Consider the following 25,011-nt stretch of genomic DNA (forward strand, 5'->3'; position numbering starts at 1 on the left):
ATTTTAATGAAATAAATATGGTGTTTTGAAATTAAATTAAAATTCAAAAATAAAAAGAAAGAAGAAAAGGAGGGTGAGAGAATAGAAAAGGAAAGAGAGGAGGAAGAAAAAAAAATTATAGAAAGAAGATATATTAAAAAATAAAAAAATAAAAATAAAATAATAAAAATAAAAATTTCTTGTAATCTTAAAAAATGTATTGAAAATCTGTTACTATTTTGCTAAAATTTAGTTTAATTATATCTAATGTTAAAATTTAGTTAAATAAAATTAAATATAAAATTATATACAAGCTTTTAATTTAACTAGATATATAAATTTAAAATTTAAAAATAAATTTTATACAATTTTTATAAAAATGAATTTTAATAAAGAAATATATAAACTATATGAAATTTAAAAAATAGCCGTATGTCTTAAAAATAACAATTTCTAATCAACAACCAATAACGTGCCTTTTTTAATAAACATTTTGTCTTTGTCGTTACTCATAGCTTACTCTCTTGGCACTTGTTCTATTTGGTCACCATCTGCTCGATACAAGTCTTCTGTTGAGATTTTTTTTTTTTTTATTTCATTTCAGTTCGCGTCGAGAAGCAATTCCAATTTGGACAATTTAAATTTTTAATTAAAATGACGGCTTTACATGTAATTTAATTTTTCTAAATCCTTTGTGCAACCCATGTAGCTGAAATGATTCGAAGTGCTATTTCTGAGTTTAGATACCAGAACTCGTATGGGAAGCCTGGCGGACAGTCCTGTCCTCTATACAGGACCAAGATTTTTATTTATTTATTAAATTATTATTAATAATAAATATTCCGTTCATAGACATTTTTATCCGCAAATTCAATTGAATTGTTACATATTTTTTCTTTTAGAAACCTATCCGCCACTTGAATTGGTGGACAGTTTTTTTTTTTAAATCTGTCAACTACTTCAGGTGATGGACATATATTTTTTTAATTATTTGGAATCTGTCCACCAATTGAAAGGGCGGACATGATTTCAATTTTCAATTCTTGTCCGCCATATGGGGTGGTGGACAACCCTGTCTGCCAGTCTAACTGGAGGATAGTACTACCCGCCACTCTCAACAGTGGATAGTGTCCACATATGCCTACTTTTAGCATAAATTGAGAATTATTTCTCAAACTGCCCTAAAAAAAAGAAAATTTCACTTTTACCCTAAATTGGAAAATTTATTTTCTAAATACTCTAAATTAAGAAAAAGCCCCCGTTGTAAGAGCAGCTTTGTTACTTCTCTTGAATGGTGATGGATGTTTTCGAGAAGAGCTCTTGAACTTGCCAATTCAATTGGATATGTTGCTGCTATCTATTTTACCTTTTAATTCTGAATCAATTGAATACAGTTGCTATGATATTCTTTTCCTTGATTGTCTTGCCTCCTTAGTTGCTGCTATGGTTATTGGCTGTCGTTTTGGTGGGTGTGTGTGTGACTGCGTAGCACTTATGATGAGAAAAATTTATAAAACAGGACTAGTAGTATATTGTGAACTTTTTAATTTGCTCCCTTAAAACTAAGATTTTCCTTCCTTGTTTCATGGGTATATTACATAATAATGTAAGATTTTTAAGTTTGCATAGATCTATGATGATAATTGTTGCGCTATTAGGTAAAAAAATTCGTAACTTGCTTGGAACGAGAACGGTTTGAGGTTGAACTACTCCACCCTGCTCCTATCTTGAATTTTCCTATATATAAAATTTAAATACAAACATTCAATAATCAGTAAAAATATGCAGTGGTATAAATTTTATGTAAAAGTATGCAAAATAGATATCGAAATAATTGATACTGCCCTGGTTTTTATTAGTCGGCCTGTCTAATGCTTATCCTGTATTAGTTATTTTTATTATAACTCAAAAAAAATTTAATATAATAAAGAAAATACAGAACTGAATAATATATTAAGAATAAATTAGTATTTAATTCTTTAAAATAATCCCCTAATCTTGATTAACAGTGAAGTTCATTTTATGGGACGTATAATAAGTCAATGGCCAGTAGCAATTAAAGTTGAGAGTTAAAATAATACCGGCACCACCCAATCCTTCCTCTCTAAGCCATCAATCGGAACCATCACCAAGGACTGAACTTCATCTTCTTCTTTCTCTTAGTATAGAAAAAAAAAGGGAAAAGAAAATGGCGTTCTGTCTCAATACAAACCTAAACCAGCCTTCTCTCAGGTATTTTTCTCTCTTTCCCTACTCTAATATATACACCATATATAGATGTTTGTCGAAAATTAGTTTAATTTTAAGTATCAAAGCTGTAATTAATTCCTTTTGTTTCAGTAATAATGAAATGTTTTATTTAATTTATTAATCTTTGCAGTTGTGGAACCAAGCTGTATTCTGGATTGAAGCTTCAATCTCCAAGTCCGTCTCATTTTTCTCTCTTTTCGTTTGAAGTTTGCATCTTTCTCTTTTCTAATTTTGTTTCATTTTTGAAATTAGGTTTGTATGCAACTGGAAGGCCTAATTTGACAGCAGAATTCTATGGCAGGGTCAATAAGAGTCTCCAATGCGGGTAATTTAGTTTTCATAATTTTTGTTTTTACAGATATTTCAATTGCATGTTTAGGGCTAAATATCAGCATGTGATTGAACTAAGAATCGGAGCTTCATTGCTTTATAAGAACCCGTTTTGAGTTGATTTTCATCTTTTATTAAACAATATTTGAAGGGAAAAACTAAATTTATCCTTTTTGAATATGTACAACATGTAATTGCATGGTTGTGAGTGATAAATTTATGTGTTTTGCAGGACGCGTAGCCACAGTGCAATACATGCAGGTGTTAGAATGATGCCCATAGGGACACCAAGAGTGCCCTACAGAACACCTGGTGAAGGAACTTGGCAATGGGTTGACTTGTGGAATGCCCTTGTAAGTTTATTAAGGTTCATCATTCTTTTCTATTTGTAGTTGTAGTTCATTTATTTTGTAGAATGCGTGTCAGGGATTGGATCTTCAACCTATTCTGTCATTTTGATTAACCTTTTATTTTGCTTGTAACAAAATGCTGTTACTTTATTGGGTGATTATACTGATCCTCAAATTGTGGTTTTTTGAACCTCTATAAGCCATGTACTGAAAGGGTTGTCAATCATTTGTCTAGGTGCTATAGAATTTTCTTTCTGTGGATTTAGGTTTCTTATGAAGTACATTAGGTTTTAAAATTTGTTTTATACTTGTGCAAAATCTTACTTGCTTTTTTTTGTTGGCAGTACCGAGAGCGTGTTATCTTCATTGGACAAAATATAGATGAAGAGTTTAGCAACCAAATTTTGGCAACAATGTTGTACCTTGACACAATTGATGATAACAAAAGAATCTACTTTTATATTAATGGTCCGGGTGGGGATGTGAGTTCTTTGTAGATTGACTCTTACTGAATGATACATGATCTACCTTTTCTTGGTATTCTTACAGCTTTTATTATGGCATATTTGTAATAAAATGTTTTTAGTATGCAGCTTACTCCAACCTTGGCTATCTACGACACTATGCAAAGTTTGAAAAGTCCCGTTGGTACGCATTGTGTGGGATTTGCCTATAATCTAGCAGGTTTTATTCTTGCAGCTGGGGAAAAGGTAATTTTATTCTATCCAGGAATTTTGATGGATGAGATTTTGGCTGCACAATCCATTGGGTTGATTTTAAAGTCAATGCTGATCAAATGTCTAATGATTCTGGAGATTTGGCACCCATAAAATTTTGCTAATTGAACAAATGTGCAGTGGCACTGGATGACTTCTGCACTTTAGAAAGTATCTATTTTATATATCTAGGTCATAATCCAGCAAAGAGACTAGATTGATCGCATGTACGATATATTGAATTAGGATTATAATACTGTAGTTGCACCCTTTTAATTAACTCATGGCAGATTATAGTATAGAAATTTCGTCTACGTAAAGTGACTGAAGTGTTATATTGATTGCCCTATGCTATATGGTGGCTGAGCCTGATATTCCACTTTGGGACTTCTTCTTATGACCTTCCTTTCTGTTGAAGGGAAATCGCTCTGCTATGCCTCTTTCAAGAATTGCTCTACAATCACCAGCAGGGGCTGCTCGTGGTCAGGTATTAATGCCATCATGTGATGAACAGCTAATTATCTCCTTCCACAGTAATTGTACTTTATTTTTATGGTACGAAATGACATGCTTACAGGCTGATGACATTCGTAATGAAGCAAATGAGCTTCTTAGGATCAAGGACTATCTGTACAATGAGTTAGCTAAGAAAACGGGACAGCCTGCAGAGAAGGTCAGTATGTGCATGCAGGACTTTCTACTCCTGTAGTTTCTTTTTTATTTTTTGGCCATCACAGTTAGTAAACATCATTTAAGTTTTTTCCATGTTAATGTGACTTAGAGATCCTAACTGAAACAAAAAGGCAAAAATGGATCTTCCCCCTCCTCCCTTTTTGGTTCTTTGAGGCAATTATATGCATTTACAGTCTCAGCAAAGTGTGAATATATTTCACTGTGTATATGCAGATTAACAAGGACTTGAGCAGAATGAAACGCTTCAATGCTCAGGAGGCCCTTGATTATGGGCTCATTGACCGTATTATCAGGCCACCTGCTGTGGATGCTGACTCAGCTCCCAGAGATCCATCAGCTGGTCTTGGTTAGTGTATACAGTTCATCAAATTAGCTTAGGGCTGCTTTATAAATTAAGGAGAGTTTCTTAACTATTTGTACAATTGTCTATTCAATTTGGAAATTCTGCGACGAGTTTTGTTCTTATCATTGTTTTTAACTGCATGCATATAAAATCGGAGCTACTTGAAGGCTTAAAATATGTCTAAAGGGGATTCTAGGTAAATTGATTGCCATTAACACTTGTTGTAAGCTTTCGTCTATTGAGGGATTGGTCCAGTGAATGCTACGCTCTGATTCTCTCAAACATTAGTAACCTAAAAACATGGTGGTCAAAGAATTGTACAATCTCTTTCAGGCATTCTGCGGTGGGTTTAAATGCCATGATTGATGGCGTATTAATCATCATTCAAATTTTCACACTGCCATGTTTTTAGTTATTAAGACAAATTAGAATTGCTAAACTAAACTACATAAATTTGTTTAGCATATAGTATGATCTTAATGACTTGAAAACCTAACAAGGTGGGTATCCACTCTCCAGAAATTCCTTTCCATTAAGTCCTAACTTCGTCAAGTGACATCGAAGAGTAGCTATCTTGAGATATTCTATTAATCTACCAGCTTGATAAGTGACGGGAATGTATCATATTCATGGAAAATATTATATATACATCCAATACAGTTTCAATCTATGGCATAAAGCTTATACCGAAATGTATCTGAGAGATGGACCTGTCTTGATACCGAGGTGGGATTCAAATTTTTCCAGTTAAAATCCACCTTTATTATTTTCAACAATTGAACATGAACATCATAGTACATAAAAAGAAGAAAAAAAAAGAATTAACGTATGTGAAAAAAGTTTGCACTATTGTAACTAATGTAGCCATGATGCTCGTCACATTTGATTGGGCCTAATATGAACGTATCAATGTGCCTGCCTAAACAAACAAACAAAAAAAAAGGGAAATTAAGGAAGAGAATTCCCTATAAAAATTTGTAGAAACAAAAACCAATTTTAGACATTAATTTACATGCACGTGAGGAAAAAGACTTGTAAATTTTCAAACAAAATCATGTACCCAAGCTCCTATTGTTGACAACGAATATGTTCCGTTAACCATTCTTCCCTCCACCCTTTGTTAACCTTGGCAATGAAGTCTTCAATTCTTCTCCTAAAAGAACCATCGGTTTCTTCATTGTCATCATCTTCCCAACCAATCTCACCATCACTGCCACTATCGTCATCGTCTTCGTCGTAGCCATCAGAAAACCAGTCTTCCTTTCTATGATCATCGTCGTCGTCGTCATCCACATAATTACTACCATTATCATCACCACTTTCATCCTTAAAATCATCACATGCATATTCTTTATTTTCATATGAAGGCTGGAAAGTATAACAGCTACCGTCGACTTCATCATCAGACGGCCTATAACTTCCAACAACAATAGCTAAGATTATGGTGTTGAACAACGAAAACACGAAAAGAGGTGATGAGAACTTGAGAACCGAAGTAGCAGCTAAAGACAGAATCAAAAACACAAGTGCAGGTGATGCAATGAGCTTCATTTCCAAGAACTAATAAAAGCTAAATATTAGTTGACGATGCTGATGCTTTAAATGTATTAATTGCTATTTGTAAGGTTGCTTGGGTTGGGTTGGCAAAAGCGATGATAATATATATATATATATATATATATATATACAGATACGATTGTGAGAGTATATTCTCAGAAAGTATTGCGAAGTATATAATTAGCATACTACAATAAAATCATTGAAGATTGATTTAGTCCATTCTATCAAGTAATTTAAACTTCCAAGTATAAGGTACCCTGAATTTTCTTTATTTTTAATTTTTTTCCTTTGTTTTACGCTAGCCATGTATCGTGTTTCTTGTACCCAATGATACAACCTTAATCAGGTTCGACTTTTTATTTGGACATTTTACAAGCATGTAAATGTCGTTTTTATGCTTCTAGATTTACTTATACGTTAAAATCTAATGATCTGATGGTTAACTGACAAATCATCAATTTCTTTATCATTGACATTGAAAACCCTTTATTATATATAGGTTACTTTATTTTCTGGTTTTTCCTTTTGAGTTCATTCAAGCATCCACGAATGACATTAGGATTCTAATTTCACTAATAATAATTTCTTTAATTTTCAAATATATATGCAAAATTAACATCAACTTCAATTTATTTACTTATTCTTTTATAATTTTATTTTAATTAATGTATATATATATTTAAAGTCTGTCAGACATATAACGCAAGCTAGAAGAAAGTTTCAGAAATCTTATTTTAACTTTATTTAATCTAAAAGCGTTAAAATATAAAATTTATTTAAAAAAAAAGAAAAAAAAAAACCAGAACTACATATAACCGCTGTATACATTCTACAAAGCAGAATAAAAAGGCTTTATGAAAGGGAAAAAAAAGAAGTTATCCTTATTATATATCTCATTTAAAAGAAATAATTTACATGAAGTTACTCTAGCAAAGCTATAAAATAAAGTAATTTTGGTCTGACGGTTTTATTTATTGACCGGTCATATGTAATAGCAATGAAAACTAAGTCTGACTGCTGCTGCTAACATATTCATGCATGGAAGTTTCAGGAGCAGCATTAGTCAATTCTTTTATTTATTTATTATTGTATAAATACCAAAAAAGAAAAAAAAAGGAAGGTTCAAAGTAAGTATTTGTAATAAAGTCTGGTTAGTCCCTTGCTCTTCGTTTATTTACTAATTCATCTAAATAATGATTAATATAGACTTTGAGGAAATTTCCTAACACTGCATCTTTGGTGACAAAACATGCTTAGATATTTCAGGGCTAATTTGAAGTTAACAGGCTATTAGGAAAAAATAAAACTAAATAACAAAATAAAGCATTCATTTCATTGACCTAATCATTAGCATTGGAATACTGAAAACGTTTTCATAGTTTGCATTTCCTCGTTTACCTGGCCAAAGGATGATTGAATTCCTTTAGGTTTTAAATTACATAAAGTCTATTCATTAAATAATCTTTTTTCCTTTTTGCCTTTTTGTTAATTCCAAATTATAGTACATTTCTCTTTTAGTAAATAATATTAAGAATATTCTTCATTAATTAATTTAAATATTATTATTATTATATACAATTAACTCTTACATTTTTTATATTATAAAATTATATAATTTTTTCATAACAAAATTAGTAAAGATACAATAAATAAATAGTGATAAATTAACGTGTAAATTAAAAGTTGAATATCTTTGAAGAAGGAAGAGCAATAAATGATAATAGAATATGTATTAGTTCTTGTTGTAGTTTTATAGAAGCCGACTTTTGTGGGGATGGTAATTTCCTAGGAACATAAACAAAAAAAAATTGAAACAATTGGTCAATGTCTTTTATGGCAGAAAGAGTTGATTCTACCCAGTGAGGTTCACATTTGTAATTGATGCCAATAATGTAAAATAGCAAAATGAACAGATAAATAACATTAACTTGAAAGAGAAAGGGAGAAGATCTGTATAAATAAAAAATTTGAGTTGCTGCATGAATGAAAGTCTATTTTCCTCACTTTTGTGATTAAGCAAGCTATCTTTGTACCTTTGCTTTTGTTTTTAACATTAAAATATGGTTTTGCATAGTTTGGACGTATAAATTAATTATTATTGTTTTTTTTTTTTAAATGAATAGAGTTATATTGCTTCTAAATCTAATAGAGTATAAATATGACGGAATTGGACATAACTCTATGCAAAATAAAATGAGAAAACAAATAAAGTGAGAACAAAATTTCTTTCGGATTAGAATTCTGAAGAGATTCTACAGAGACAGGAAAGAAATAGTGCATTTGAAAAGTTAGAAACAACAACAATTTTCAGACACAAATTCAGACACTCCGAGAAAAGGCAAACTCTACGTGTGAATATTACATCAAATATTCTACATGACACAACGGCAACAACAGCCTACCTAATCTGCTAACTATCTAAAAACTCTACCCGATCCGAAATGGGGTAAAATGAACATGACAACAGTACTAATAAATTAATATTCAATAAGTTTTACAGACAACACGTGATGGTGAGCTCCTATTAGGGGAATTCAATAGCCGTTGTCGTCAGTGACAGACCCTTTAAATCTTTTGCCGAGGTGAACCCCTTTAACCTGCTGGCAAGGACATGTTAATGTCAGTAGGCTTATTCCTTGCATCAGTCGGCAATGAAGACCAACTATCTCCGCGAAATGATGATGGTGAGAGGTTTAATTTTGGATCAGAACTGGATATAGGAATTGCAGCAGTTGTTGTGATAGTTATGGTATCAGGTTTCTGCTTCTTTGGTTTCTGTTCATGCTGGTTTCCTGCCAGAAAACTGCCTACTACAACCTGATGAATTAAAAGGAAAAATGCGAAGGATGAAAATATTAGAATCCATAGGCATTCTGAAGAAACCACATTCAACCATCATCCTTTCTGACAGAACGCTGATTGCCACAAGGACTGGAAGTAGAAAATATATTAAGCACAAAATCATGTGTCTCGACAAGACTAACCTGCACAGGACTTGCAGCTACCAACAGACCTGCAACTCCACCGCCTACAACACGCCCATCTGGACTTGCTAATGAAACACTCATCCCACCAGATCTGCTCCTCGTTCCTCCACTTTCAGTGGGCATAAATGAGCCAGATAAAGAGAGTATCTCAAAGCGACCCTGTAAGGAAGCCAAAGGGAGGAGATTGGATTTCCACTGACAAAAGTTAATTAACAAGAGGAAAAGAACTAGAGATGGCTACACACATGCAACATCAGGCAGTGGCATGAGACAATTAACTATTAACAATTCCAATGCGCTATATCAGGTACAATGGAAAAGCATTTTAGATAAGAGTTTTAAGGGGGAAGTAAGAGGAAGGAATACATATAACAAACTTGATCAGTATACAACAGCACGGGAAAAAAATGATGTATGAGCCCAAAAGTTTGACAGGGCAGAAAAATCACTAATCTTCGAATCTAAGAACAAAAATTTGAATATGACATGGGATGACAAAGGAACTACCCAGCCAAAGTGAGGTAAACTCGATTTAATAAACTCTCAACCCAGATTAACACCCTTATCCTTTGCTTGTGTGCTAGGATAAGGTCATCAATGCATGAAACACTTTTTTCATTCCCACCACCAATATGTAGCCGTCCATTCATCTCAAAGAATGAAAAATGAGATAAGGCGGCAAACCTAGACAATTCTTTCGATTGAGCCAATAGTTTAGCACCAAGGCACAGAACCTAAGTTCACAAGAAGCAGTATAGGTAACCTCTGCAAACAAATTGGAACATTCATGGACATGATCACTGACAATTGGTGAGTTTAACTTGGAAATTGTGTGGCAGATGCAAAAGAAAAAGAAGCAGAGCATGAGCAAGAACCAAGCAGATTAGCACCAAAACTCTCTACCACAACTAAGAGAGGAACCAGTTTACTCGAGGAAGGATGAAATGCATCACCTCATATGTTAGCGTGCCTCCAGAGGAATCAGGCTGACGGAGTGTAACACTTGAGATCACTCCATTTGCAGAGAGGATGCATATAGCCCGAGGCCCTTGTTGAGAAAATGATATTATCTTCATTGTGACATCCTATAAAACCAAAGAATTCGCTTCATGGTAAGACAACCCAACAAATTTTTTTAACATATGACATTATATTCAATCCTGAAGCATCAAAAGAAAACTGAATTTGTTGCTAACAAAACACAAAATTATAGCTAAGATTTCATTACTTGCAAAAAACTACAACAAAAGATCTAATGCACCTTTCAAGAAAATAAAGATACGAGCCAAAAGGGCAAAAGCCTATTAATTCACAGTTTCTCAAGAACACATTTTAAGAAAAAAGTTATTTTTAAAAAAAATCCTTAAAAATTCTTTCTTATTATGGTAACATTAACTAAAAAGTATGATATGAGAAAAAGTTACTCCAATGCATGCATGGTTCTAAACATCAACATTATAGTCTGATATAGTTCATACTGTTACACCGATTCCAATATGGTGATAGCAAAAAGAGTTCACAATACTGTAACATAATTTAATGCTCTACTAGGAATTTCAAAATTCATGATATCATCTGATACGGTCCGACACTGTTATAAAGATTTCAATACCAAAATAGATCATGATATTGTTATTTAAAACCCTGACTTCATTATATAGAACACCCAGTAATGCTCAACATGTACCTCTCCAGCATTAACAGTGATAATATGAGGAGTAAAATTAGCACCAACAGAGCATGCAACCCATTCACCTGCAAGACGGAAGTTCAAGATGATTAATGATTATGTATGGAAGTTGTCAATTAACGAATTTAGCAAAAATCTAAATGCATCAGAAAGGTAGAAGCAGAGAACAACTATTGCCATTTGTCTCTGATTAAAAAATTTATTCACATTTATCAAATAGTATGCATATTCATAATAGGAAGCTTAATAATGCCACTTAACTTCAACTTAAAACACTTGCAATATATAATGATTACTTAAAGATTTCAATTTGTTTATAACATAAAAGTATCGATTCACATAGGTGGTAAGACATTACACTACCTAGTGCAGGCGGCCTACAAAGTTGAAACTCAGATTTTCTTTTGTAAAATGACAGTAAGTGGAGAGAATAATAATTTCAAGCAAACCTTTTTCACTTAATAAGTGATGATGCAATTACTAGCACACCTTTTAATAACCAAGTGACTCCGTCACAATCGCGAGCAAGAATAGATACACCTAAGGCTCCTATGAAATAAAGCGATTTTTATCTAAGAATGACCATAAACCACTATTTAGCACACATTATATCCATAATAATTAAACATGAAAAGAAACCTGGTAAATCACATATTACAAAGTTGTTACTGGTTTAAATTGAGTTTGCCTGAGATAATAAAAACATGCTGGACTACTTTCAAAACACAAATTTATTGCTCGTTGGAAAATGATATTACTATTTGCCAGCTGGTCTGAAAATTACTGCATGGTCTATGAGTAGTCATTGATCATTAAGGGAGATGATTTTGATTTTCATGCAAAACTTAAGCAATTAACTGTACACTAACCATTTCAGCTAGAAGAATAGTAAAAGAAGGTAACCTAAGAAAAGGGACCAAGTAGGTGATAAGAGGATGGAAATATGACAAGTCAAAAAAAACTATAAATTTCAGGTACACATAAATCCAGACCCACTTGGCAAGAAAAGAATCGCAACTACATAAGACACACAGAATATCAAGACCAAACAACAAAAACATCTAGAAAACACACAAATAATAAATGTCAACAAAACATCGAAATAACAAACAAACTCTCTTCTTTCCCTTTTGACAGCCGATCATTACCCAGCTAGTAGATATCATCTCTCTCTCCCTAATCTGATTCTGCTCACCATGACAAAGCAAAACTTTTACCAGAGTATATAGTACCTTCCACAAATTCTCTGCGCCCCTGAATGGGCAACAGAAAGGCCAAATGACATCTTACAACAAACAGCAAAGATTCCCTCGTTACCATACCTACCCCTCTCATACCTCACTATCTTTCTAAAACCCACCATATCCGCATAACCCAGACACAGATCTCAATTGACGCATCATATCAAGGTCCCACACTACACCCCATAAAACCCTACTTAAAATTCACCCATTTTTTTCACATGGAAACAATCAAACAACACAAAACCACCAACATAAACAGCACCAAAGACGCCATCTTTAATCACATAAAAGCTAAAAACACCACCTTTCTAAAGGTATTCACAATAATCACCAAAGTTTCAATCTTTGTTACCTAAATTCTCCAGTTCATACTTGGTCTTGCTCACTGGCTTTATTTTCCTTTGTTTCTCAGCAGAGAAATCAATTACCGGAGGCGGCGCCGGAGCTGCCGTGGATATCGGCTTTGGAGACAGTGCTTTCGTGACAGTACCATCTGGACCATACTTTCTTGGCCTCCCTCGCTTCTTCTTTATAGCCATCGTCGCCGGAGCCGCCGCGGGCGCCGCCATGGACGGCGGAGGAGCCACCGTCGGTTGCAGAGGAGGAGTTGGTGCGGATCCCGGAATCGAGTTAAGGTTGTCGGTGGACCTTGGAGCGATTTGATAGTCCGACGGAGCATCGGATCCCACCACTGTAACCCCACCACTACTACTTACAGTTTCTCTTGCTTCCATTTTTGCTTAAACCGTTTTGATTTTTCTAAATTTTGTTTTCTTTCTCAAGATTTTACTAAAATCCCATTTTGATTTTATGCTCCAAACATAAAAGAAAAATGAAAAAGAAACTTACAATCTTTTAAAACAAAAAATAAATAAATAAAAATGAAGACTTTGAAGCTAACTGTTCAAGTAAAAACAGAGCTTAAAATTCAACACCCAGAAGATAAAACATAATATATCAAAAATAAAAATGAAAGCTTTGGGTTTTGAAAAGCTAGAAGAGAGTTTTACAGTGGGATTTAATCTGCAAAAACTTGAAACTTCTCTAAGCTGAATTTGAGAGATTATAGAGAGGTCAAGTTTAGCAGAAACAGAGCTTAACTAGTGTTTTGAGGGAAAAAATTTAAAAATACAGTTTCTATTTTTTTAATTTAATATTTTATTTTTGAAGAAGGAAGAAAGATTGAGGAGAGAAAGATAGGATTTTATGTTTTGATTTTTGAATTTGTGGGTTTGTATTGGAAAATAAATTATGGGTTTTTGAGATAATAAAGAAAGTTTTTCTTTGTTGTTGAGCTAATTTAGGTTCTTAACTTTTGTAAGTCTGTCTGAAATGAGATTAAAAAAATAGGGAAATTATGGTAAAAAGATATTAAATAAAAGATATGTATATATAGAATATTAAAAGTAGGCATTGATGAATATGTTTGTAATGATTTCTCACATAATTTATTTTAAATAATATAAGATATTTTTATGTTTTGGTAGGGATCTGGTGAAAACATATATTAAATAATGGTGAAAGTGGTGGAGGATTTTCTTTTGTTTACTCTTTCCCTATTTTCTCTTTTTCTATAAATTTTTTTATTGGGAAAGTGGACAAAGTGGTATTATTGTCATCATTTTAATTATAGTTTTCCTTTTCATTTTTATAGATATATTTTTGAGTAAATAACAAGTAAAATTAGGTTTGCTAAGGCTATGAGAAATTGGCAATAAAAGGAAAAATAAAGGTGGGTTAAGGCAAGCATAACCTTTTTTTCTGGGGCCTGATACAAGCAAAAGATTTTAATTACATGAACTGTGTTAAAAATAGCTTAATCAACAGATGATTCTTTTTGCACTTCATCGCCCCCAATCTATAAGAAAATCAGTATTTAGCATTAATCATAAATGATTATGAGTTCTTTTTTTTGCTTTCAAACATAATAACCTTCCACCAATGAATGAACTAACTTTGCAAGATGGGATATTTAGTTGGGAGTCGCAAGTGTTGCTTCCTTAATTGGATTAGTTAGCCCCTTCAGAATCTTCCTTTGTTTCGTTTTGTGTTGTTGATTCTAACTAAGGAACCAAATTAATTGGACATGAGATAAGCTGGTCCAACTAAAAAGATTTGGACATTCTTTGATTATTAGCACATTGCTAATGATGTGTGGGAAGAAGAGATGTTAATGGAGGAAACTATGACATGTTAAATTATCCTTTTATATAATTATGAATAATATTTTGTTCCTTGTAAAAGAAATACTTTTTTACTTTAACCATTTTCATATTTAAATATGATTTCTTTTTCTTTTTTTTTTTACAAAAAAAAAAAAGATAATTTAACATGTCATAAAAAATGTGAAGAATTTTTGGCATAGTTGGATCAACCTACAACACCCCTTAAAGCCACATCAAGGCTCTCTATAAAGCAATGAGCAAAAATATTAAAAAAAAAAAAAAAAAAAAGATTGAAATCAGTTGTGTTTCATGAAATTTATTATTGGTGGTGAGGGTAAAAAGGAATAGTCCCAATAAGGGTTTCTAATAATAAAATCCTATTTTCTGACATAATTTATTTCCCACCTAATCTTTAGTCATTTTCTAAAGCTTTATTATAAATAAGGCGTTTAAAATAAGGAAAAATGAAAGTGATTACAGATCATAAAAATTTAATTTAATTTTTGTATGGGACCACAAACAATTTGACCATCTAAAATGCCATTAGCGACAGCTATAGTATTCATAAATACTTAAATAAAAGCATCTTTTTTCTGAACTAGGCTTACATAAATTTATATTATAAAAACAAGAAAACACAATAAAAAATTGTACATTAGATAAGAACGAAAACAATTATTGAAATTCTTGAATATATTATTATTATTATTATTATTATTATTATTATTGTTATATTATTAAATAATATAATATAATGGTGATGAATTCAATGCCTATTAATTTCAACATCTTCTATTATACTATTATTGTTTTCAAATTTTTCGCATGCAATATAAATTATACTTTTTCTTTGGTCGGTAATCAGACCTAACTTTTGTGAATTAAATATAATTTATTATGTAATGGGATGGAGAAAACTCGATTAACAAATTTAAAAATTAATCCTCAAACTTCTTTAAAAGAAATTACCACTTGAACTTAGTGGTGCTGATTGCGCGTCCAAGTCAAAATTGGAATCTCAAGAACATGGAATTTAATTTTGTCTTCCATTTTAAAAATTTATAATTAACATTTGCACTATGACAATTTCATTTTCTTAATTGCCGGCTAGTAATTAATTTAAATATCCAGCCTATTATTTTTCCTTTTTTTTTTTTTTTTTTGTTTTGTTTTCTGACTGTATGAGTTTTCTAATTAATATATTTTGTAAGACAATTTCCTTGTTTCCACTTTTCATAGCTTTTACTGATCAACCCTTTTTACATCTTCATAATTATCAAAGGATAAGAGAAATTAATCATAAGCAGCGCAGTTTTATGGAAGTGAGGTCAAGATTTGTTGAACTGTTAGTCAATTAAGTTGTTGATGATATCTAGGTTAGATCTTGGTTTCGTGAGTTCTCTTGACTCTATACTTTGATTCTTATTGTAAGAGAAATAGTGGTGACTCAAGTTTGGAGTCAAAGTCACATGACTAATTAACTCACTTCATTTTTAATTTGATCCTCATTATATCTATCATAGTAATGGGATCGAACAAATTCGGAAATTACTCAAAATCATTTTTAAAAGTATTCAAATAGCTTGACGAGACAAACTCAAATTTCATAATGCCTAACTCGACCTGACATATGAATCTAATTGACTTTAAATTTAATTCTTAAGAAAAATAACTATCATATAAAATAGAATTAGAATCGGATATATGTAAACCTTCTTCATTAAATTAAATATAGATATATATAATAGATAATTTGATCATATTATAATTTGGGTTTTATTATATTTATCGTTGTAATCGAGTCGAACCAACTCGCGAGCTACTTAAAATTAATTTAAAAAAATTTAAATAGTTTGACGAGACAAACTCAAATTTCATAATACTCAATTCGAACTGATACGTAAATCTGATTGAGTTTAAATTTAATTCTTAAAAAAAATAACTATCGTATAAAATAGAATTAGAACTTACTACCTCAATCGAATATATGTAAATCTTATTCACTAAACTAAATATAGATAAATATAATAGATAATTTGGTCATATTGTAATATATAATAGTTAATAACACCTTTTAATCTTAACATGAGTTTATATATAATCAAATAAAATATTTATATTTATATTTTATTAATTAATTATTTTCTTATATATAAAAAATATTTTGATATTTATGTGTATATTGAAAATAACAAAATTACTTAATTAAGATTTAAATTTAATAATTAAATAGCATGAAGAAGCATGGTGGAGTACTCCATCTCGTTTCAGCCTATTGAACATTTCTTCTTCCTTCTTCTCTTTTCTTCAAGTTTGTATTTAATTTAGGCAAACATTATGTATTTACCTTTTGTTTTTTCTTATGGCGATGATTACTCAAAAGTGAGAACGACTCTGATCTGACTCTCCTATTTGACATGGGTTCTATTTGTATAACGATTCTATAAAACATTCACTAATCGGATGTCAGGAATACTCATCAAAATTTGATGATAAATCTGTTTTGATGAGTAGATTTTAATCAAGTCAAGACATGAACACTTAAGCCTAGTTATTCTAGTTTTCCTTTAAGGTAATAGTTAAGTTCATGTCTGATTTAGGAAAAAAATAAAAGAATTGAGATACAAGTAAGAATCGAACAAGACTAGAATGTCTCGTCTCTACTTTTCTTGAAAACTAAAAGATGCATTCGCTTAGAATAATGAGAAGGAAACAAAGATTCTAACTAAGAGGCTCTCTCATCCAATCACCAACTAATTGAGTGTTTTACATCTCTCAGTTACCGTCTTTTTCCAGCCAACTTTCTTTGCACTAGTTTCTATAAACAAAACCGAAAAAGAAACTCTCCCCATAACTCTCTGTCTGCTTCTATTCTTTTGGTCCCTACTCTCTTAGCAAATCCATTTTATAACTATGTATTTCTTCAATTTACTCATACTATATCACAAGTACATTGTTCATTGTTAATGAATATCAGATCCTAAAATAGGCTACCAGCAAATAACTGTAACCAAAGAAAGACAATTAGAATTAGTCTATAGTAATTCATGTGCATTTGTTTATGGAGTCTGCTGGAGGCAAATCACCTCAAATGAATGTGATTCTATTATAGAATATGTGACGTTTTAATTTCTAATCTAAAAGTTACCCGAATCTAAATTATTCTAGAGTGTTAAGAGAACTTATATAATTTTGCTAAATCAAATGCAAAGCTAATTAATAAGCTTCATGGAATTGAAATAAAATGTGAAAATATATTAATAAACTTAAACAAAGAGCTATAATTGAAAGCATTAGATTGAAGGCCGTAAATTAAAAGTTGTAGACTATAATAAATGTGAAGCAAAAGTAAATGTTAAAAAATAATAAATTGAAAAGAGTAAAGAATTGATTAAATAAAATCAATGACTTACAAGAAAGTAAATTATTACTAAGGAATTGAAAGCTTAAAAGGTGTTGGAAGAATAAAAGATAAGGATTGATATACTAACAATTGTTATATACTAAAGATAAAACTCTATGTTGTATTCTGAATGGTAGGTGAGTTTGCTCTCTGGGAGGTACTCCTTTATTTATAGGCATCTATACTTTGCACATCTCTGTTTCATTTGGCTTGTTTCTCAATTGACTCTGCTACATTGCATGTATATGCTTGTGACTTTCATATGAAAAATAGATGGAACTTTCACATTTCAGTTTCTTACTTCTTTTTTTTTTTTTTTTTCAATTTCTTCCATTGCTTTTTGCTCCACAAAATGCATTTCAACATTCTAGAGTATTCTTCAATAGTCATGCACTTTTCTTTTTGCTCCGTAATTACGTACTTAAACATTTTATACGCATGTAATTATTTATTTTTATATCCTTCCACCATATTAAATGACTATTCTCCAACTCCTGGCCAGGAATCGAATAATTAATCATGAGTTTAATATTTGAGTAAAATTTAAATAGGCTTTTTCATTAGACCTTATCAAACTACTGGACTGGAATTAGTGATAAATTTGAATGTAAATATAATTATTTTTAAAATATAACCATAAAGAGTAGAGACAATCATCTGGAAAGTCTTTGTCTTTTTCTTCTTTTATGGGAGAAAACTTAAAATAACCTCATTTTAGAACTTTATAATTGATGCATTGCCCATGGAATTTCAAACTAGGGAAATATTTTTGCGGGCTGGATCTTGGGTTATGTTTGTAAAAGATTATCGATGTGATGTTCGCCCAATGGACCACATAATTCCCCACATGTAGAAATCAAACTGGACTGAATCTTGGGCCATATTTACCCTTTTTGTTCTAAGGAAACGAGTTGCATTGATTTATTGTCAGCCGAATAAATGATGCATGCTAGTGTTTGCTAAAACCTCGGCCAATTGCTTGAATAAAAACTTAATTAGCAATTAACATCTAATCAGCTAAACCATTAATAGTATCACGATTTAAATTTTAAAAATTGCTACTTCCATACAACTAATATTTTGTGGCGATTAAAGCCGTTGATGGAAGAGAATGCCCATGGACTCAAATTAGCAATACCCAATTTGTAAATCTCTGATTTTATAACTTTTGCACTTTCATAAAATTGAAAGGATGTATGTGTACACTGTATGATAAATATAATTATGTACAATTACTTTTATTTTTGGTAATTAGATAGCTAATTTTGACGTTTTATAATTAAATTACTAACGGGACACAGATATGAGATCCATTAGAAATGAGAACAATTAGAAATTATTTTAATTAACTAGATAAATTATTACATAGATTCGATATACATATAATATGGGTGTTTCACACTTTGATATTGGATGACTGACATATACTCATTTATTTAAAACTAATAAATATATGTTAATCATCTATCAATTTATTTTATAGATAGAGACACACACTAAATTTAGTCAAAAAATTATGATTTTAATTATTGAAATATCATCTCTTATTCCATCAATAAATACATCAAAACTCATAATATAGAATTAATTATTTAATATGAAATTATATGTATATATATGATGTATACACAAATATGGCCAATCTCATGAACTTTAAAAGTGTTTTCCTTTTCTTTTTTGTCTTTTCTATAAACTGCTGGAAGTACTATTGGCCCAGCAAGGTTGGTATCGTTCGATCCTTGTTTTACTGTTGTGTAAAGATGTAGAATGTCCCAAAGACGAACTACAATCAAAATTTAATGTGTGTTACAATTTTCAAATGAAATCGAAGAAGAATAAATAATGAAGTAGTTCAATCACTTTCATAAAGGGCACAAACTTAAAAGACCCTACATGACATAAACACAGAGCATTAATATGTGGCATATATCCGTATACGATATGACAAGCATAAGGAGGTCCGTATTTCTTACTAATAAGGACACGAATCCACTTTTCCCACAAGTCTCCTTACTCGAGCAACTTTCTTTCATTGCATCAGCTGCAATTTTCAACGCTACAATTGCTCGCAACTACTGCTACAAAATGCCAAAGGCAAGCATAGCCCAGATTCCATTTACAACCAAAAAACAACTTTTTGCTACGAAACAAATGCTTACTTTCGGTTTGTGGCGCTGATCTTTGGTCAATATGTATCCGGCGATAATCATGATGATGTTAAAACCATCGATAAATATTTATTAAGAATGGCCATAATTAAGGTAATATATGAGTCCTCTCTTTGGGAACATGGACATCCAGTACAATTGGAACAAGACTGCGATAAGTGTCCAATTGTCTTTGCACATTGTAATCACAGTTGAAAAGAGAATTAACGAGATAAACAATATTGCTGCTTAAGAATTCAACATAGTTACAATCTTGTAAATATGCTGCTCTCTTGTCTTATTCTAACTTGATTTTGCCGTGGCCGGATGCCAATTAACATGGCCGTGCATGCTTATCCTTTAAGTTGGTCAATGCAAAATGATTTTATATGATGATGGGTTGTTTGTTTTAGTGACTAAAGAAGCTGTTTCACTTGAATTTTTTGGGTTTAATTGGTCGAGCAACTCCAGCCTCTTTGCAGTCCAATTAAATTAATTACCTAATAGTATGGCATTATAAAGAAAAAAAAAAACTTTCTATAATGCATTAATTTTCACAAATTTTAAAATAAACAGGAGTCAAATGATTGTGAGAATACAGTCATAGGAATATTCGTCTATCCAGAGAAACGATGCCCTCTCCATGGAGGCTTGCAAACAAAAATGACCCAAAGATTAGTTTATTATTTTAAATGTAATTTAATCTAGTGTAGGCTGGCCAGCTTAGAGATGTTTAAAAATGATGATAGAAGCATATAATTCAAGTACAGACAAACTGATTCAGATTTATATGACTTATAATCCGAATGTGGAATATGCTTCTTTTTTTCCTTTTACTAATTACATTTTTTTTTAGTTACAATTTCTTTTTCTTCTTTACTTGAAACTAGTAGAAATTAGACAGTATCTTTAGAATCCTAGCAAGTGCATGTACAAATTCACAGATGTAAATGGAAGATTTTCACCAAAAAGGCATAGCCGGATTGGGGCTATGAATTTAGCATTCGAGCCTTATCATCTCAACATTGAAAGCAAATTAGCTGAGGCTATCAACTTCCGATGGTGAGATTGTGTCAGGGTGTGACAAGGAAATCCCATCAGTTCAATTCATATGAAATTATGGATTAGAAAAAATGACTGATGCCAATTATGAGCAACAATTAATGGCAATTCTCGTCTATTACAAGAAATTGAGTTTCTTACAGGATAACTTATAGAAACCAAATAATTAAGATAGTATATCTGCCATAAGTAGGTAATAACAGAATCCATATCTCCACACTAAAATGATATGCTGCAACTTGAGTATCTAAACGATACTCTAAGAAACTAATTAATTAGACTTTATAAAAGCCAAAGTTATTTTTGATTAATCCATGCTAAAAGGTGGTGAAATAGTGGAACCAACCAACTAATAAAGAAAAAAGATGCTAATTAACTTTGGTTTTAAAGTAAACACAAAGCAAAATAGCAGATTGAATTCTATATATTCTTTTGTACGGATGATTAGTCCTTGAGATTGATTAGTTTCTAGAATAAGAAAAGTTAATCAAAAACACCCAAAACATGTCACATTACTTGCAGCCAGGCATCAAGAGAGAATAAGAAAGATTAAAGGTATGTATTTGATGTTATTCTTTCATGAAAATTACTAGTCCCTAACAACTAGATGATCAATAATAATTATTATTTTAGCATCATATCATATCTGTATAATCTTTGGCCAAAGGTCGGCTAGCCATCTGGAATCTCCTTTACAGGAAAAACTAGAGCAGAGACACCCTTCCTTTCCAGATTTTCAATACATTTTGCACAAGCTAGCGGGAACTCCGAAAGGTTTATGAGACTAGAAAAAAGCCAAATACAAGAATAGAAATCAAAAGGAGATTCTTGCTTACGAAAAGAAAACAACTAATAGTAAAAACAAACAAGTCTCATCACCCAGCAGTTGCTTTGTAGGCTTGTTTAACTATAAACTAAAATACTTCTACAGCAGACGATTAACTTTATATATATATATATATATAAGTACAAGTTAAGAAAACAAACAATTGGGTTCTTTTTGTTATACCCTTTTTGGTGTGGTAGCTTATGTATCAACTTATCTTGTGTCATTTCTATTGGCGGGCATGGAGATAACTACAACATGCATGTATGCATTTGTTTACATCAAGTGGCAACTAAGACGGTTGGTTAATCTGGCTTCATCTTTGTCACTCTGTATAATTGATGGGAGAGAACATTACAATGATATTACAACAATATATAAGACAATTAATCTTGCAAAAATTCCAGAACTTACAAAGAATGGTCATACCAAGCTAATAATAAAATCAAGATCGACTAATCTATTAATGATAGTTTGATTTCCTAAATTGATTCAGAAACACTTAAGAAAATGACAACCTTAGATTTTTATCATGATTTCTCAATTATTGAAGAGTATGGTGCAATCTGTTCCTTATTTTGGCCCTCTTGTGCTGAAAGAATCAATATAATAGTGTGTAGAATAATGGGGTGGAAAGCATTTTGGATGTTAAAGCCACATGGGTGTATATGTATATAATTAATATATTTTTTAAGAGAGGAATAATCATAGCAGCTGACTCTGAAAAAAAACCTGAGGAACAAATGCTGGTAGGAAGGTCTTTGCCACATATTCTGCTATAACTGTGCACGCAGTGCTTGCTCGAATAGCCTGCAATGGCGAACACCTTTTTCTAGAATGTCTGCATGTGTACTTAAAGGGTTACTTAAATTAACTTATCTATATACTAGAATGCATGATCTCGATAGTTCCTTTTCAATTTAAAGTATGTGGCATGGATCATGTGTAAAGTGCGGGTTTAGAATTAAATTGTGATTCTTTGATGCAAATCCTTTGCGCAAATGGGGCAGCAAGAGAATCTGGGGTTGTCCTGTTAGTTACTTTAGCATAAAGACATTTAGGTGTAATAAGAAAAATCAAATGTACATAGTCCCCGACTTTCAGCAAGACATCCAATGTGAATGAACCACTCGAATCCCATGTGTGTGGAAAGCATAAAGGATTAATATTATTGCCATTAGTATATGTTTATTTGAATAATGCGTTTGATGTTCTAGTAGAAGTTCTATTCTGTGAAGGATCTCTTTTGTTTTTGTTTATTATTATTATTATTTTTTTGCTTGTAATTGGATTCCAACCTATATGTCCAACATCAAACTAACCCTACCACATCAATTAGTTTTGTAAGAAAAGAGAATATTTTGCCATATTGAAATTCTTATTAATATTTATTAATACACGTACTAATGCAAAGACTAACAAATAAGTTAGGATAGAAGAGCAGAATTGTCTGGATTTAACCATTAGAAGGATTTATCTGGTTATGTGATGCAGGGGACAGAGAAAACATGTGAACCCGTGGTTAAATCTCATACTCTATTTCATATGTTTAATGTTACTTAGAAAACCATCTCAAACTGATAACTTTAGTTTCCGACCATTGACTCGGTTTATTTGTTGCTCTGAATGACCAAGAAATTGCTGAAAAATAATTATTCCAGCTGAAAGTCTTAAGTAGGCAATTATAATGGTTGACTGGTTTCCCATTGGTTTCCAACAACATTCATTATTCAACTATTAACATCAAACAGTAAACCCATCTTTCTTAGTGGAAACAAATTAAGATTTTCACAAAGTGATCAAGTACCAAAGGATGGATTCATTTCTTATTGGGTTTCTCTTCCAAGAGGGGGGGAAAAAGACACTTGCAATCAGCCAATGAGGCAAGGCAACAATAAGAGTAGAAACCCCCCATTATAGCTTGAGGAAAACTTCAAACCACAGTACAATTTCACTTTCACCAAGTATAATATAAGCAATTTTGACCAATAATAAGCTTATTTTCGTAGGCACCACGCAGAGAAGGTAGCCCACAAGGCTGCCTGGTCAAACAAGGAAATATTTTATTATTTATTTATTTTTGTTATTACAACTAGAATTAAAAAAAGAAACAAAAGATCTAATAAGGAAGGAACGAATAGCTTTTTGAGCCCCAAACTCGCAGTCAAGACACCATCATCTTCTTCTGTTCTTCTATTTTCAGTTTGTTTCACTAAATTGACTAAAAAGAGAAAAAAAGCAAAGAGAACAACTCTATCAAAAGAAGAGCCAAATATTTTTTTTATAAATCCTTAAACTGATATGTAAGATTTTGTGTCTATTGATAACAGATATCACGTGACTTCCAACAGTGTTACTTTCTTTTCTTTCTTAGCTATCTACAGCTCAGCCACCCGCCACAACCGGCGGAGTTAGCGGTTACATTAGTCAGCTGTTGTCGTCCAACTGTAACCCCACTCGGTTAGGGTTGGAAAACTCTTCTCTAAATATGTAAAAGCAAAAAAAGAAAAGAGAAGAGAAAAAGCTTAACCACATGCATGCAAGAACAAGAGAAAAGTAAAGCCCGAAAGCAAAAAACAAAAAAAAACAAAAAAAAAAAAAAATTTGCCCCATTCTAGAATTTAATGTTACTAATTCTGTAAGTCAAAAGACTGTGAGTTGTAAATCACTAGTTTCGGTTGAAAGTTAACGAGTGACGAGAAGGAATTGCATATTCTTCTTGTATGGACCACCCCATACAGGACCCCTCTAATAATTTTTAGCTACTGTCTTTCTATGTGCAAGAATTTTCCTGTGCTTACATCCAAATTAAGTATTGATCAATTTATAAATTGTGTACTGGAGAGACCGACTCGGTATAATCTCTGGATTTTAACCTATGCGTTTACTAACTAAGAAACAAGAGCTGGAGAATTGATTAATGTCTTATTTATATATAAAATGAAAAATGGGATCTTCAAAATAGATTGGCTGAACTGATTTTCCTTTTTATCCTGTGTCTGCGATTCAAATTAAGAAGGAAACAAGATTAATGCAGAAAAGGGAATTGGAGATGCATCCAAAGCTGAAACGAGTGAAGTAGTTATCTTTTAGGATCGACTGAATGTCGGGAGCTGTGTTGTTTTTCTCGGACCCATCAAAACATAGTGAAGACAATTGGCCGTCTTCCGTTCCTTTTAATATTTCAATCTTTGACTGCTTTCCTTCGAGTTCAGGTACGCCTTCTTTTCTTATATATATAAAAATATTGTATATGATATTATTAA

The 25,011-nt window shown here is 31.8% G+C and overlaps 3 protein-coding genes across 4 annotated transcripts; 1 reads left to right on the forward strand and 2 right to left on the reverse strand.

Moving 5' to 3' along the window:
* The first annotated feature begins 2,049 nt into the window (after nucleotides 1-2,049).
* On the forward strand, nucleotides 2,050-4,783 carry LOC8272444 (ATP-dependent Clp protease proteolytic subunit-related protein 2, chloroplastic). 2 transcript variants are annotated; one of them, XM_002509582.4, is made up of 9 exons: nucleotides 2,050-2,211; nucleotides 2,360-2,403; nucleotides 2,482-2,554; nucleotides 2,792-2,912; nucleotides 3,254-3,391; nucleotides 3,503-3,619; nucleotides 4,044-4,112; nucleotides 4,203-4,298; nucleotides 4,532-4,783. In XM_002509582.4, exons 1-9 carry the CDS (start codon nucleotides 2,168-2,170, stop codon nucleotides 4,667-4,669), a joined length of 840 nt encoding a protein of 279 aa, XP_002509628.1. In that variant the 5' UTR covers nucleotides 2,050-2,167; the 3' UTR covers nucleotides 4,670-4,783. The 2 variants fall into 2 exon arrangements, with proteins under 2 accessions (XP_002509628.1, XP_048231123.1); XM_048375166.1 differs by lacking the exon at nucleotides 3,254-3,391.
* Nucleotides 4,784-5,395: 612 nt separating this feature from the next.
* LOC8272445 (aspartate and glycine-rich protein) lies at nucleotides 5,396-7,471 on the reverse strand. The gene has a single exon (XM_048375167.1). It carries the CDS (start codon nucleotides 6,210-6,212, stop codon nucleotides 5,730-5,732), a length of 483 nt encoding a protein of 160 aa, XP_048231124.1. The 5' UTR covers nucleotides 6,213-7,471; the 3' UTR covers nucleotides 5,396-5,729.
* Nucleotides 7,472-8,427: 956 nt separating this feature from the next.
* On the reverse strand, nucleotides 8,428-13,534 carry LOC8272446 (AT-hook motif nuclear-localized protein 1). Its single transcript, XM_002509584.4, has 5 exons — nucleotides 12,495-13,534; nucleotides 10,896-10,963; nucleotides 10,162-10,293; nucleotides 9,206-9,367; nucleotides 8,428-9,038 (listed from the first exon to the last, which is right to left on the reverse strand). Exons 1-5 carry the CDS (start codon nucleotides 12,874-12,876, stop codon nucleotides 8,814-8,816), a joined length of 969 nt encoding a protein of 322 aa, XP_002509630.2. The 5' UTR covers nucleotides 12,877-13,534; the 3' UTR covers nucleotides 8,428-8,813.
* Nucleotides 13,535-25,011: the final 11,477 nt, after the last annotated feature.

Source organism: Ricinus communis, chromosome 5, assembly GCF_019578655.1.
Source record: "Ricinus communis isolate WT05 ecotype wild-type chromosome 5, ASM1957865v1, whole genome shotgun sequence".
NCBI lineage: Eukaryota > Viridiplantae > Streptophyta > Magnoliopsida > Malpighiales > Euphorbiaceae > Ricinus > Ricinus communis.

Excerpts from the sequence above, each read along its gene's own strand:
- LOC8272446 (XM_002509584.4), bottom strand. The coding sequence starts at position 12,876 with ATGGAAGCAAGAGAAACTGTAAGTAGTAGTGGTGGGGTTACAGTGGTG. Across the intron at positions 10,964-12,494 it reads GTATGAACTGGAGAATTTAG|GTGAATGGGTTGCATGCTCT; the intron begins GTAACAAAGATT and ends TCCGTCTTGCAG. Across the intron at positions 10,294-10,895 it reads TCACTGTTAATGCTGGAGAG|GATGTCACAATGAAGATAAT; the intron begins GTACATGTTGAG and ends TTGGTTTTATAG.
- LOC8272444 (XM_002509582.4), top strand. The coding sequence starts at position 2,168 with ATGGCGTTCTGTCTCAATACAAACCTAAACCAGCCTTCTCTCAG. Across the intron at positions 2,913-3,253 it reads TTGACTTGTGGAATGCCCTT|TACCGAGAGCGTGTTATCTT; the intron begins GTAAGTTTATTA and ends TTTTGTTGGCAG. Across the intron at positions 3,620-4,043 it reads TTCTTGCAGCTGGGGAAAAG|GGAAATCGCTCTGCTATGCC; the intron begins GTAATTTTATTC and ends TTTCTGTTGAAG.
- LOC8272445 (XM_048375167.1), bottom strand. The coding sequence starts at position 6,212 with ATGAAGCTCATTGCATCACCTGCACTTGTGTTTTTGATTCTGTCTTTA.